Genomic DNA, 15,796 nt, shown 5'->3' on the forward strand with positions numbered 1-15,796 from the left:
AGGCAGTTCTTGGAAAAGTTCAAAGACGTTCGGTAAACAGAATTTTGAATGACAGTGCAACTAAGATCTGCAGCTGAATTTTGACATTTGGCGCACAGAGATAAGACGGGGCGGAGACCACAGAAACTTCCTTCCGTGCGAAATAACAATGGTTTAAGTTCGGGCGGGGGGGGGGAGGGGATTCCGGAGCCTGGAAACGGGGGGTGGGGGCGAGCGACGTGATGCCCCTGCAACCGCTAGAGCACATCAAAGAGCATTGGTCGCAACACGAAGCCCAACGTCCCGCGCACACGACCGCTTCCTCTGATCTCGCACGAAAATATAAACGGTCTTCCAACCATTTCCTTCCGTGTCTCAGGCAGGCAAGCCTTCTTCTGAACCCGATTGATCCCCTGTCAACGTTGCTCCGCCCACTCCCGTTAAGCCCCGCCTGCCTTCCAGTTCCTTAGCCCCACCCACCACCACCCTTGGGGTTGCATCTGGTTTGCAGAGTATGAGATCGTATCACAGCTGGGTAATTAACCACCAACCGTTCGGCCACAAATTCCTCCGCCGTGAACTTTGGGGGCGTTAGGAGGCATCGCCGATGGGGGTTCTGGCTGGGTTGGCCTTGGTCCTCACCTTGGTAGGATGCTCAGGTGAGTGGGGGGGGGGGGGCTTACGAACCGTATGGGACTGCAGGTCCCATCATCCCAAATGTTAGCTTGGGACGATGGGGGTGTGTGACACCGCCGAAAGCTGCGAGTTGAAGCAACTCAACTTGAAGGCAGCGCCCTTCCGAGATAAAGGCGGGGAGGAGGTTCCGACCAGCCCCGCTTCTCTAGGGTGTACGATGCCATGCACGAAGCAAAGCATCGGGGAACCTCATACGTTACGGTGGAGTACAGGGGAAATAAAAGAAAGAAAGAGAGGAGAGAGAGAGAAAGAGAGAGAGAGAGAGAGAGAGAGAGAGAAAGAAAGAAAGAAAGAAAGAAAGAAAGAAAGAAAGAAAGAAAGAAAGAGGAAGGAAGGAAGAGAAAGGAGGGGGAAAACAAAAAGGAAGGAAGGAAGAAAAAGAAAAAGAGAGAAAGGAAGAGAAAGGAGAGAAAGGAGGGGAAAAAGAGAAATAAAGAAAGAGAGAGAGAAAGGAAGAAAGAAAGAAAGAGAAAGGAAGAGAGAAAGGAGGAAAAAGAGAGAGAAAGAGAGAAAGGAAGAGAAAGGAAAGAGAGGATGGAGGGAAAGAAAGAGAGAGGGGGGGAAAGGAAGGAAGGAAGAGAGAAAGAAAAAGAAAGGAAGGAGGGAAAAGAGAAAGAAAGAAAGAAAAGGGAGAGGAAGGACGGACTTTTGTTCGAATCCCCCTCCTCCTTCACTAACTGGAAAGGAATTTCCCGCACTTCGGTGAACTTTCACTTTCGGCGGTTCGGCCAAAGCTTGCCAAGCAACGACGATGCAACCGCACCTTGTTTGGGGTTTTTTCGATTGGATGCACTTTCACGGCCAGCTGCTTCGCCGTTTCCTGCTGCCTGGCGGAGAGAACCGCCCGAAAACCCAAGCGAGAGCTGTGGGACCCGACAGGGGCTGCCCGGTTTGGGAGGGGAGCAAGTGGGTGTTAGGGCTGCCAAACGTGGGGTGCAGAACCTCGGCTAGCCACTAGATGGCATCGTTTCCTGTATCGTTTTGCGGATTGAGATCTGCCTGGAAGATTTTTAGACAACTGAGTTGGACTTTTCTTAAGGGAAGGGGATTTCCTTGAGTTTCATCCCGTTCAAATCCTGGCCAAAATCTGCCCAGTTCAGCATGTAGGGTCAGCGAGGAGATGGCTTTGTGGGAAATCCCGGCATAATACAGCCCATGGTCCACAACACTGGGAGAAGAACCACGTTCATGCAATAAATTATTCCATGCCTTACTAGAAAAAGGAAGTCAGAGTTTAATTTGTATACAGAGTTTAATTTGCAGACAGGAAGTCTTCAACTTGTGACCTCAATTCTGTTGCTAATCAAGACCCTTGTTAAGTGAGTTTTGTCCTGCTTTACGACCTTTCCAGCCGCAGTTCTTAAGTGAATCGCTGCAGTTGTTCAGTTAGTAACAGGGTTGTTAAATGAATCCTCTCCCATTGAGTGGGCTCATCAGAAGGCCGCAAAAAGACGATCACATGACCGTGGGACCCGGCAACCGTCATAAATACATGCCAGTTGGCAAGCGTCCAAATCTTGATCATGCGATCACGGGGGATGCTAAAACGGTTGTAAGTGTGAAAAACGATTGTGTCCCTTTTTTTTTCCGGGGCCATTGTAACTTTGAATGGTCACTAAATGAATGGTTGTAAGCTGAGGACTCCCCGAAGAGTCGAGGGTTGCAAGACAAGAAATCCTAAGGAATCTGCTTTGCTGGCAAGTTTGGGGAAGCTGGCAGGTTTTAGGCCAGGGGTGTCCAAACTTCGGAACTTTAAGACTTGTGGACTTCAACTCCCAGAATTCCCCAGCCAGGGGAATTCTGGGAGTTGAAGTCCACAAGTCTTAAAGTTCCCAAGTTTGGACACCCCTGTTTTAGGCAGACTGGCCCTTTTAGGAATACAATAGAATAGAAAAATAATAGAATAAGAATAGAATAGAATACCCCCCTGACACACAACCAACTTAATAATTATGGATTGAGGATGGCTTCCTATTTTTATACTTTAACCATTCCCAAGTATAGAAGAGCTTTTTCCCTAGCTCGCTTTAATGCCTTGCCCTCAGCACTTTTGGATGGTCGTCTTAAGAGGCTCCCGATTAACAAGCGGCTATGCTCTTGTGACAGAGCCGAGGTTGAAACGGCGGAGCACGTCCTTCTATTTTGCCCCATGTATAACGCAGACAGATCTAAGTTACCGTCTCTTCTTGAAATTGTCCCTTCTAGACCTAATGGCTGTAATTTGTTTGTATATTGCCTTGGAGATGTCTCCTCATACATCACCTCTCAGATTTCCAAATTTTTCTTAAGAGCTGTTAACCATTATAGGAGAACGCTGTAACCCCCCTTAGTTAAGCTTTTGGTGAGTGACTGCTATGATACTATGATCAATTCTCCTATGTCTCTTTTTTAGTAGTCGTGTTTTGGTCTGTGACCGTAAATAGAGTATTATTATTATTAATAAGATAGAATAAGAATTGTATTGTCATTTTAAATATGCTCTATTCAGCATACATTAAAATGAAATTCCATTGCATTCAGCTCTCAGAAGGTAACCATTATACATATAACCCCACTCCACCCACCACCCCACACACACACATCAAACACAGAGAAAATCACATTCTAGTAGTTTGAGTGTATGGCGGAAAAAAAAAGAATCCTGCAAATTTACAAGATGAATGGCATAAAGAGCAACGGCTGTTACAGAATCTGTTAGTCCTGCTATAGATACTTTGAAACCTCCCTTACCCCCACCCCCGGAGGGGAACAACAGAAAAAGACCATGAAGGGCGCATGGGGGAGTCTCTAGCAATGCTTCAAGCTCTAAGCAGATAGCGCTTATCAGCAATAACCTGGATAACGGGAAGTGAGCTTCCTATAATCTTCTCGACTGTCCTCACCACTCTCTGTATGGACTTTCTATCGGAGGCACTGCTGCTACCAAACCACACAGTGATGCAATTTGTTAAAATGCACTCAGTGATTCCTCTGTAAAAAGTGGCCAGGACAGATGGAGAAAGATACGCTCTCCTCAGCCATGCTGGAGAAGGAGCTGGAATGTTGAGACAATGGGAGCATGTCTTGGGTGTAGGATGGAATGTTGGGGTTTCTCAGCTTGTTTGTTTGTTCAATTTCTATGCCCGCCCATTTCAGTCAACATTCTGGGTAGCTTACAATTTTTTAAAAAATTATTGAAATCAATATATTGAAATATAGTGAAAGGATTTTAAAACAATAATAGCAAAAGCAATAAAAACACGGAAAGCATCCAAATTGTTACTGTATGTAGCAGTTCCTTTATTAGGCTGCCTTTGGGCTGAACAGATGTACAGTCCTTTAACAGCCACTCACTCAAACAGCTCTTAGCAACTGGATCTCATACTTATGACCAGCGCAGCATCTCCACTGTCACGTGATCAAAACTTGCAACCTTTCCCACGAGCAAAGTCAATGGGGAAACCAGCAGGAAGCCGAAAGTCACGGTCACAATGAGGCACTCACTGAACAACCCATGCGATCCTTGTCCAACAATGGCAACTCGACTGCTGGAGCTGCCACTGCTAAATGGTGTTTTTTTAAATGTTACATCTGTGTGTCTTAACAACAAAGTCTCTGGTCCTAAAAAACTCATAAGCTGGTAGTGTCGCTGGTATTATTTGGTTTAAATGGGATTGCAGGGGGCTTTGTCTGATGGCAGAGAGGGTCGATTTGGGTCGGGCAAGGAGATGAGCCTCATCTGACCCAGATCACATTTAAAAATCAGAGAGGAAAAAGAGGGCAACCTCCATTTTATTTGCTACATATTTATTTTCTCCACGCTGCTTGATAAGGAGGTCTCTCAGTATAGAGCTGTCCATTCCACATGATTTAGAACAGCAGTTGTGGACTTCAACTCCCAGAATTCCTCAGCCAGACATGCTGGGGTCCACAAGTCTTAAAATTTGCCAAGTTTGGAGGCCCCTGATCTAGAAAAAGGAGAGTTCCTTACATGGCTTTGAGCTGTTGGAAGAAGTGTCCTTCTGGGTTCAGTTCCAAGTGGGGGAAAAGACACTGGAAACATGGAGGCTGCTCGGAAAGATGGTTTTAATGGTGGACAGGACCTCATGGCTTGAGTTCCTGAACAGAAAGGGGAGATCACATGCTTCCAGATGTTGGGTGAAGAAGAAAAGAGAAAGAAGGGCTTGCTGATACTTCCTGGGTTTTTTACACTCTTTGTTTGGCCCTACCTCTCTGTTTCCTGTTCCTGTGTAAGAAATGTATTCTGATTGGTTGTCATACTCCCAGGGACAGGGGTCTTAGCTAACTCGGTAGGTTGTGTGTCTTTTTGAGTCCCAAGCTTGACTGAGTTCCCAGATGCCATGTGCTGAGTTTCTGTAGAAGGCTAATCCTATCTTTGTTATCTAGAACAGACTAGCTCAGGGCCCCTAATGGCCCATTGACAAAGGTGGGGGCTATTAAGAGTGAGTCTGTTTCCTGCCTAAAAACATGTTTCTCCATTTCTAATCCAGCGAAATATACCGTATTTTTCAGAATATAAGACACGCCGGAGTATAAGACGCACCAAGATTTTGAAGAGGCAAATTTTTTAAAAAAAGGTTTTGCACACTACAGACCTCCCCAAACTGGCCCATTTTTCATGAAAATAGGCCCCGTTTTTTGTCAAAAAAAAGAGCATGCATAGCCTTTAGGAGGCTTGTACAGTGCTCCTGGGGGGGGGGGCAAAAATGAGCAAAAACCAGTCCATTTTTGTCCAAAAAAAAGGGCATGCATAGCCTTTAGGAGGCTTGTAGAGTGCTCCTGGGAGCTGGAGGGACAAAAACGAGCAAAAATCGGCCTGTTTTTCACTCATTTTTACTCTCCCCAGCTCCCAGGACCACTCTGAAAGTCTCCTAAAGGCTATGCACGGCCATTTTTGCAAAGGGGGCAGGATTTCGGGATGCCAGAAATGCTGTATTCAGTGTATAAGACGCACCCAGTTTTTCACCCTCTTTTTTTGGCCGAAAAAGGTGCGTCTTATACTCTGAAAAATACGATAATATTCTCTGTCTTTTTAATGTTTTCCAGGATATTCCATTTTTCTAGGAGAGGGTTGGGTATTAACTTCCTACAGAGCCAGACCCAATTTCTGACAGCCTTGTCACTCTGTCTCCCTTTCTTTCCCAGATTCCGGCTCCCACACGCTGCACTATTTTTACACTGCAGTTTGGGAACCCAATCAAGACACCCCCTGGTTCACCGCCGTGGCCTGCTTGAATGGCCACCTCGGCGGTCACTACAACAGCAAGACAAGGCGGGCTGTACCTCTACTGTCCTGGATGAAGAAAGTGGAGGAAGAGGATCCCAACTTCTGGAAATGGAATACGGAGAGGGCCCGCAGCGATGAGCTGAGGCTTTGGAGGGATATGGAGAACCTCAAGAAGCAATATAACCAAAGTGGGGGTGAGTGGATAATGGGAGGCCACTCTAGTTTACCTGTTGGTTGTACATCGACGGTCCCCAACCAGTGGGGAAGAGGGGATGGTTGCATGTGAGCGGCATAAGTGGAGCATTGTGCATGAAGGCCCACCACTCATATAAATGGAGCTTCGTGTGCAAGTGCCGGCCGCTTGTACAAGTAGAGCTGTGTGCATGGACGTTCGCCCATTACATGCGCGGCCTACTTCCAAATGGGCCGTGCCCTGGTAGTGGGCTGCAGCCCAGAGGTTGGGGACCCCTGTTGTAGATGATAGTTCAAAGCAGCTTTTTTTTTTAATTCAAATTTGTATGAGTTTATCAAAATGTAAAACACAGAAATATGAAGCAAAATGAAAAATAATGGGAAAATAGGGGAGAAAAAGTGGAGACGTGTGTACGGATAAAAGGGAAAAGAGAAAGAAAAGCAATGACTCTAGACCCGGGATGGCAAACCATCACAGTACGTGTGCCACAGGTGGCACGCAGAGCCATATTTGCTGGCACGCCAGCAGTCAGCTCCAGCGTGCATGCACGCGCTGGCCAACTGATTTTCGCCCTTCCAGTGGGCCAGGGGAGTCAGTTTTCGCCCTGCCCAGCTTCAGGAAAGCTTCCGGAGCCTGGGGAGGGGTCGTGCATACATGCACAGGTGGGCGTGGAGGATTGAATTGGTGTGGGCACACATGCGCGCACAATAGCACATGCGTGCACAATTTTGGCACACCGTAAAAAAGGTTCGCCGTCGCTGCTCTAGACTCTTTCTGGCACAGAAGAATAAGTTTAAGATGTCTGGATTTCAACTCCCAGAATTTTACGCTATGATCAGAATCAGAACTGAGCTGGAAGGGGCCTTGGAGGTCTTCTAGTCCAGCCCCCTGCTCAAGCAGGAGTTCCTATACCATTTCAGACAAGTGATTGTCTCTTCTTAAAAACCTCCAGTGAAGAACCTACAACTTCTGAAGGCAAACTGTCCTCACTGTTAGGAAGTTTTCTCCTTAATTCCAGATTGCTTCGCTCCTCTATAAGTTTTTATCTGTTTTTTCTTGTCTTCTGGTGTTTTGAGAAATAAGTTGACCCCCTCCTCTTTGCGACAGCCCCTCAAATACTGTAATAGTGCTGTGTGATATGTTTGAAGTTACTTTTTCGCTTAAGCAACATTTTGCAGATCCAGCTTATGTGTGCAATTGATGGTTTTTTCCTCATTATCTGGACTGTCTTCAAAGAGAAAGTTTAATAATTATACTATGAGAAACAGCAATAATAAATAGGAGGCGTTTGTTGGAGGTGCTTGGGAGGAGAGAAAGGTGGGTCAGCTTTTCAAAATGATTTAAGTGGCTTAACAGTTTGCATGTGAGAATGAGAGAATGAATGCCTGGAATTTTTATTGTATTCAATCCATTTGAGACAGTTTTGATTCCAGCAAATCCATTCAGTTCTCTTTTTAGAACTGGTTTGCTGTTGCCTTCTCCTTCCTTGGACTGAGAGAGACAGACTGGCCCAAAGTCACCCAGCTAGACTAGAACTCCCTGTCTCCCAGTTTCTAGCCCAGCATCTTTGGCATGGACCACAAAGTGGAATACAAAAATAACCAAACATCCAGTTCTAGTTTGGGAATAATTCTGGAATGAACAGGCGATGTTGTAGTCACCCAATCGACTTCCCTTATCAACTAATTCTAGAAGCTTCCTTAGTTTAACAGATTAACAGAGTTGGAAGGGACTTTGTAGGTCATCTAGTCCAACCCCCCACCCAAGCAGACCCTACACCGTTTCTGACAGATGACAGTACAGTCTTTTCTTGAAAGCTTCCAGTGATGAAGCTCCCACAGCTTTTGAAGGCAACTTCTGTTCCATTATTCCTTGTCTGACCTTTGGGTCCCTTGGAAAGTAGCTTGGCCCCTTCCTCTCTGTGGCAGCCCCTCAAATATTGGAAGACTGCTATCATGTCTCCCCTGCTCCTTCTCTTCACTTGACTAGCCAGGCCCAGTTCCTGCAACTGTTCATCATATGTTTTACCCCCTCATCATCCTGGTTGCTCTTCCTCTTCCCAAACTCCTGTCCCTATTGGGAAGGGCAACCCAAAATGGAGGCTGCTCCCCAATTCCCTTGATAGTGATTTGGGCCTTGATGTTTTCAGGACTTCACACCTGGCAGAAAATGTACGGCTGTGAACTCAGGGAAGACGGGAGCAAAAAAGGGTATGACCAGTACAGCTATGACGGGAGGGACTTCCTCAGCTTTGACAAGGAGACCCTCACTTGGACGGCAATCGATCGCGAGGCCCAGCTGATCAAGAGAACCTGGGAGGCTGACCTGGACAGGCTCCGGAGAAACAAGCTCTTCCTGGAGGAGATCTGCATCGGACTCCTGCGGAAGTTCCTGGGATATGGGAAAGAAACGTTTGCAAGGAAAGGTGAGGCTGATGTCCCGGGAGGAAAAAAGCAAGAGAGGAAATAGTTCAATTCCCTCATACTGGAGAAAAACAGGTGATTTGAGCGTTATAAAATCAAGGACTACTTGTCTATATAAGGAACATGTTTAAAAAATTTAAAAAGTCAACATTTAAAGTGACGGGCTATTAAAATTAAAAATATACCAACCTCAAGCAGAGAGAGAGAGAGAAAGTATATTCATCCCAACAGTGAAGAACCTAAACCAGGGGTGTCAAACTCACATCATCACAGCGGCGTCACGTGACGTATCAGGACTTTTTCCCCCCTTTGCTAAACCGGGCGTGGGTGTGGCCAGCACATGATGCATTCGGCCCACGGGCCCGGAGTTTGATAGCCCTGCCCTAAACTCTTAAATAAGTCTCCGGTTTCCTGGAATTTCCATACCTGGTGATATAACCAGCACGTGAGGGATTTCTAGAATCTCAGAAAGAATGGAGTTAACCAGGGGTGGGTTCCTTCTGGTTCAGACCGGTTCAGCCGAACTGGTAGTGGTTTGGCAGCCTGGGTCACTGGAACCAGCAGTGACTCAGGCTTGCCACGCCCCTGAATCAGTTCTCCGGGCAGGGGCGATAGCGCCGCCATCTTGTTTTTTGCTTCTGCGCATGTGCAAAGCAATTTGTATTGCATTGCGCATGCACACGCAGCACTCATTAAACGCACGTGTGGCACGCCCACGAGCGAACCGACAGTAGTGACTGTCGGAACCCACCCCTGCAGTTAACCTATTTTGGGAGGGGGGAGAGAATGTTTGATAAGGGGGCACCATGGCAGAGAAGGGCTGTGACCTGGGACTAGAATAACCGAGATGGAAAGTCTTCTAGTCCAACTCCCTGCTCAAGCAGGAGACCCTATTATTCCAGACAAGTGGTTGTCCAACCTCTTCCTAAAAATCTCCAATAATGGAGCACCCACAACTTATGAAGGCAAACCGTTCCCCTGACCCATCAATTGTAGCTCCCTGGCAGATAGCAATAGCACTTAGACTTATATACTGCTTTACAGCCCTTTCTATGCAATTTAGAGTCAGCCTATTGCCCCCAACAATCTGGGCCCTCATTTTACCAACCTCGGGAGTTTGGAAGGCTGACTCAACCCTGGGTCGGTCAGGATCGAACACCTGGCAGTGAGCTGAATTAGCCTGCAATACTGTATTCTAACCACCGAGCCACCCCGGTTTGGTGTCTGCAGCATGCCTTCTCTTCTGGATCTAATGGGACAGGCTAATGTAAACGGGGAGAGATGGTCTCTCAAATGATTACCCAGAATCCTTTCTAGTCCAGCTTCCCACTTTCCATAAAGGAACTGCTAAGCACTCGTCTTCATTTCATCCCTTTGCAGAGCTCCCAACAGTGGAAATCACCCGCTCAATGGATCTGTCCGGATTGCTGGAGACGTTGGTCTGCCAAGCTTTTGGTTTTTACCCCAAGGAGATCAACGCTACTTGGAGAAGGGACGGGCTCATCTGGGAGGAGGAAACCTTTCGGAAGAGCATCGCTCCCAATTCCGATGGAACCTACCATGCCTGGCTCAGCATCCGGATCAATCCCAAGGAGAGGGACCGCTACCGGTGCCACGTGGAGCACGCCAGCCTTGCAGAGCCCCTGCCTGTGGTCTGGAAGGAGAAGACAGGTGAGAGGCAGAAGTGGAGAGGAGATACGATGGCCAGGTCTGGACAGTGACTCTTGTCCTGGGGAATAAACAGTGGCAAAGTTGAGGGATGCCTCCAACAGTCTTGATCAGAAGATCCTAGTGGAAATTTTCTGTGAGCGGTCCTTGGTGCTCTCTGAGCTTGCTTGTTTGTTTGCAGATATTTCATTACCCAAACTAGATAACATCATCAGTGCTGGCAAACAAGCCGTCACCCAGGTCAGCTCCACCACATGTGTACACACCTCCTGCCGGCCAGCTGATTTTGGGGGCTTTGCCGAGAGATGCATGCACATGTGCGGGGGATTGCATGTGCATACGGGGGGGTCATGTACAGGAGGCAGGGAAGCACAGGGGGTGACGTGACCCCCGCACTCCATTTTTGGTGCCAGGAGGCTTCAGGGAGGGCCTCCGTAGTCTGTAGTCTGATATTGTTTTTGCCCTCCCAGAGGCTCGAAAAAAGCTTCTGGAGCCTGGGGAGAGCGTAAAACGAATCTCCTGGAAGCTCCGGAAGTCCAGAAACAGGCCTGTGGAGGGTGAAAACACACACATGCTGGCGTGGTGCAGGAGGCTGAGTAGGCTGCGGGGAGTGAGGTGTTTGCATGCACAGGGGGGTGGGGCGCATTGCATTGTGGGTGTGGGCACATGCACATGCCCGATGGTGCACATGGGCACTTTTGGCACGCTAAGACAAAAAGGTTAGCCATCACTGTTCTAGTGACTCGCCTGTCAGTGGTGGTCTTAGGGATGCTTTGATTGGGCTGTTTGCTCTTGGCTTCTTTGGCAGTTTCTTGACTGGGGTTTTGTTTACTTGCATGTTGGTCTGATATTAATCTGGGAGTTAATCTGTGCTGATTTGGGTGCCGATTACTGGTGGAGAGGTGCTAAGGTCTTTTTGTTCCCTTTTGGGCTGGGCGATTATCTCTTTTCTAGTCTATAGATATTGTTCGTGTCTATGTATCTATTGATGGCTGATTTCTTAGACTGGCGGGCGTCTAGAAATTCTCTGGCATTTGTTGGACTTGGCTTGGTCTAGGACAGGGGTCGGCAACCTTAAAGAGCCACAAAGGTCCTTAACGGAAGCCCCTCATTCAATTCTGGGGCTGACCGGAAGTCCAGTTCCCCCATCATAGAGTCTCCTCCTAGCACGGCGTTCTTTTTACTCTGCTGACCAGAAGTCTGGTTCCCCTCACCATAGAGTCTCCTCCTAGCACAGCATCCTTTTTCCTCTACCTGTCCTACCAAAGGCCCTATCAATTGTGGCGCCAACCAGTGACAGGGGGCCGCAGCAGAGGGATGAAAGAGCCACACGAGACTCCAGAGCCGTGGGTTGCTGACCCCTGGTCTAGGATGGTCCCTTTTTCCCAATTGAAACTATGGTTAAATCTATCTCTACGTTGTGAAATTAAAATTCTGTGCTGTCAACTGTGACGTTTTGTGTATTTGCTGCTGCAAAATGCAGGAAATACACTTCTGCATGGGGAGGAGGGAGGAATTATAGTCTAACTCCTAAATTAGTTCATTGGTAAAGTCTTCATCAAGCTTGACTCTTGGTGAGTTCCTGGACTCCTCCGAGTAAATGGGGAAGGGAAGGGGAGATTTCCCATTACCATGCAGGATTTTTGTTGCCCTTCCCCTACAGCCCTGGGATTTCCTGGTGGCCTTCCACCCAAGTAATAACCAAGCTTGGACAAGTTCCTGTTGCTTTCAGGGCTTGGGGATTTTTCTCATCTCCAGCCTTGAGATCTATTGGAATTCCCCAGTTCCAACTTTAGTTAGGTTTTTAGAGATCAACCCAGTTCATTCTGTGGAGCGTGAGCAACATCTGAGAGACCAAAGGGAGGAAGATTTTAGTTAACAAGAAGCTCTGAGCCTGCTGCTCTCTTTTCCCCTTGCAGTCCCTTCCGCTGTGGGCGCCATCCTGGGAGGAGTTCTGACTGCTTCCCTGCTGGCATCAGTTGGACTTGTGGTGTGCATCAGTAAGTCTGATTTGCTACTGGAAGAGAATACAAGTAGTCCTCGACTTACAACTCACTCATTTAGTGACCATTCAAAGTTACAACGGCACTGGGAAAAAGTGACCGATGACCGCTTTTCACACTTATGACTAGTGCAGCATCCCATGGTCATGTGATCAAAATCCAGGGACACTTGGCAACTAACTGGCATGTATTTATGACAGTTGCAATGTCCTGGAGTCATGCGATCACCTTTTACGATCTCCTGACAATCAAAGCCAATGGGGAAGCCAGGTTCACTTAACGACCGTGTTGCTAACTTAATATCTGCAGTGATTCGCTTAACAGTGGTGGCAAGAAAGATGGCAAACTGGGGCAAAACTCCCTTAGCAAGTTTTGCTTAACAATGGAAACTGTCTTGATTAGCAATGGAAAGTTTGGGCTCAATTGTGGCTGTAGGTCGAGGACTACCAGCAATCATCCTGGTTTAGGATCTGGAGAAGGGCCTGAACCAAAAGCTTCCAAAATTGGCTGGTGCCCACCGACATATCCTTGGTTTTTGAAATGATCTCCGCCAATGGCATTTTGTCCCCCAACCTGGAAGGCTGACAAACACATCATTGCTTAGAAGTTTTTGGTTTCTTCAACTATCAAGTGGGGAGAAACCCTTAAGTTCAACAGTAGGCACACTTTCACTCAGAAGAGCCTGCCTTTAATTGCCATCCCACAAGGGCTACTGTCTCTATTCGTGGGGGAGTTAAAACAGGGCTGGGCAGCACTTTCAATTCCATCCCCCCAAAAAAAGGGTTTCGTCCGCTTTTTAAAGCAGCTACATCTTATCCTTCCTGGGAGAAGTGTCTGAATGCGGAATCAGAGAGTTGGAATGAGCGTTGGAGGTCTTCTAGTCTAACTCCCTGCACACTCAAGGGGACCCCATGCCAGTCCAGAGAAATGGCTGTCCAAACTCTTCTCCTAAGAACCTCCAGTGAATGGAGTACCCACAACTTCTAGAGGAAGCCATTCCGCTGGTTAATAGTTCTCACTGTCAGGAAATTCCTCCTTAGTTCTAGGTTGTATCTCTCCAGCGGTGGGATTCAACTAATTTAGCAACTGGTTCTCTGCCCTTATGACCAGCTGGGTGGGTGTGGCCATGGTGGCCGTGGCCAGGGATGTGACAGGCAGCACTCAGCCTCCTGCACTCCGCTGGGAGCACCCGCTGGGCTCCATTTTGGGCCTAGAAGGCCTCCCTGCAGCCTCCTGGGAGCAAACACAGGCTACAGGGGAGCAACACAGCACCCCTCCACACACCCCATTGTGGGCTTCAGAGGCCTCCCTGCAGCCTCCTGGGAGCAAAAATGGGCCACAGGGGGGGAAAACCCCACTCCCACCCCGTTTTGGGCCTAGGAGGCCTCCCTGCACTTATCTGGGAGCCAGAACAGGGCACGTAGGGATTCCTGGGAGGGATTGGGCAGGGCCAGCCAGTCATCAGAACTACCGGTTCGCCAAACTAGATGTGAAATTAACATCCATTTTGCCCGAACCGGCACGTACCAGCTGAATCCCATCCCTGGATCTCTCCTTAACAAGTTTCCATCCATTACTTGTAATCCTACCCTCAGGTGCTTTAGAGAATAGGATAACGCCCCCCCCCCCTCCCAGTCCTTCTCTTCCTTAGGTAAGACCCTGTCTAGTTCTATAGATTACTGTTGAGTCTTTGAACTGATCAGAAGCTCATCTCTGCTGCTTTCTGAGTTTCTGGTTTGTCCCATCACTCCTGAGCAGTTACTGTATTCTGGAAAATAGCACACCTGCCCCTATGTAGCTACCAATCCTGCCCAGATATTTATTATATTTCATGCATTTGTTACTCAATGAATAAACTCCATTCTGCAAATGCTGCTGAATTTTCAAGTAAAACCCAGTTTATCCAAAGCAGCAAGTTTTTTTTTTCTTTTAATGACTCTCTAATCCCTTGAATCAGGGTAGAGTTGGGGTGACAGATCGAAGCGCGAGCATTTAAAGTTCATACGCCCTTCCTGATGTCTACACAGCGTTCACAGCAGATAATTCCTCATTGCACTCAGAGACAGAAATATCTGTCATTGCCTAGGATTGAACTCACAGCCTCTGGATTGTGAGGTGAGACCTCCACCTCTAGGCCACCATGCCAAAGCATCAAGGGCATTCTAATTGATTTGATTAAGCAATGAGTCAGGTCAGTTAAGGAGCAAGTGAGGATTTTTAGATAGCGCAAACAAAATCAAACTAATCCATCACTTTCCTTGTCCTAATCTCAGGAGTTCAGAGGAAGAAAAGGAAAACTTCTCAAACATCCCCTGAAGAAACAGTGGAGCGGGCGGTAGTGGAACCGTTGACCTCTGCTCCTAGCCAAGATACAGCATGAAAGTTTTCACCATCCACCAAGCCATTCCCCTCCAGACTCCGGAATTTGGGAAGGTGCTCTTCAAATGCAAGATCTTCTCACTTGTTTTTCTTTCAATAGTGGCTTGGTAAAACAGTCTGCTTCTTGTTGAGCTAAAAGCAAAATGGTTTGATTTTGTGGAAAATAATAGGGAGATAACCTTTATTGACATTTTTTTTACTGTGGTTAACTGGCACACATTAACTATGAAGTTCTGTTGCCTGCTCTTGAAAGTGTACACCTGAGTACACATATACATATGCTATATGTATAGAGACGCCTAGAGAGTCGTTGGAGATCCTCCCGTTCCGAATTTGACCGAGCACAGGCACGAGCCTATTTGAAGACGTACCTTGTGGCACTAAGAGCGGCCAAACGTCAACATTGCGCCGCTCTTATTGCGTCTGCAGATAACCGCCCTGCCGCCCTGTTTCGGGTGACCCGTTCCCTCTTGTTTGAGAGACCACGGGAAGCCCCTCTACAGGGCAGAGCAGAGGAGTTTGGGAATTATCTACAGGACAAAGTCGCTCAAATCCGGATGGGATGGACCCCTTTCAGTGGTTCAGTAGAGACGCCCGTTGCGAGTCTTGAGGGACCGCTTTGGGAGGAGTTTGACTCGGTTGCCATCGAGGATTTGGACAGGTTGCGTGGACGTCTGCGACCCACCACATGTTTATTGGACCCGTGTCCCTCCTGGCTTGTACTGGCATCCTGGGAGGTTACGCGCGACTGGCTCCTGGGCCTGGTGAACGCCTCGTTGGGTGAGGGGTCTCTACCGGCCGCCTTGAAAGAGGCGGTGGTGAGGCCCCTGCTCAAGAAGCCTTCCCTGGACCCAACGGACCTAGTCAATTATCGTCCAGTCTCCAACCTTCCTTTTTTAGCGAAGGTTGTAGAGAGTGTGGTAGCACAGCAGTTCCCACGTCACCTGGAGGAAAATGATTATCTAGACCCGCGCCAGTCCGGCTTCCGACCCGGGCACAGCACGGAGACGGCCTTGGTCGCATTGGTCGATGATCTCTGGAGGGCCAGAGATAGGGGTTGTTCCTCTATCCTGGTCCTATTAGATCTCTCGGCGGCGTTCGATACCATCGACCATGGTATCCTGTTGCACCGGCTAGAGGGGCTGGGAGTCAGAGGCACCGTTTTACGGTGGTTTGGCTCCTACCTCTCTGGTCGGACGCAACGTGTGTTGACAGGGGAGCAGAGTTC

General features: G+C 48.0%; 1 protein-coding gene across 1 annotated transcript; it reads left to right on the forward strand.

Moving 5' to 3' along the window:
• Positions 1–463: 463 nt before the first annotated feature.
• LOC309385087 (major histocompatibility complex class I-related gene protein-like) lies at positions 464–15,096 on the forward strand. Its single transcript, XM_081939179.1, has 6 exons — positions 464–638; positions 5,821–6,096; positions 8,245–8,520; positions 9,899–10,189; positions 12,106–12,186; positions 14,463–15,096. The coding sequence occupies exons 1-6, from the start codon at positions 587–589 to the stop codon at positions 14,567–14,569; spliced, it is 1,083 nt and encodes a 360-aa protein (XP_081795305.1). The 5' UTR covers positions 464–586; the 3' UTR covers positions 14,570–15,096.
• The last annotated feature ends 700 nt before the right edge of the window (positions 15,097–15,796 follow it).

Source organism: Natrix helvetica (genome assembly GCF_964273705.1).
Source record: "Natrix helvetica genome assembly, chromosome: 1".
NCBI lineage: Eukaryota > Metazoa > Chordata > Lepidosauria > Squamata > Natricidae > Natrix > Natrix helvetica.

Bases quoted from the DNA above. Each gene is read 5' to 3' on its own strand.
- LOC309385087 (XM_081939179.1), top strand. From the start codon at position 587: ATGGGGGTTCTGGCTGGGTTGGCCTTGGTCCTCACCTTGGTAGGATGC. The intron at 639-5,820 runs GTGAGTGGGGGG...TTTCTTTCCCAG, and splicing joins CACCTTGGTAGGATGCTCAG to ATTCCGGCTCCCACACGCTG. The intron at 10,190-12,105 runs GTGAGAGGCAGA...TTCCCCTTGCAG, and splicing joins GGTCTGGAAGGAGAAGACAG to TCCCTTCCGCTGTGGGCGCC.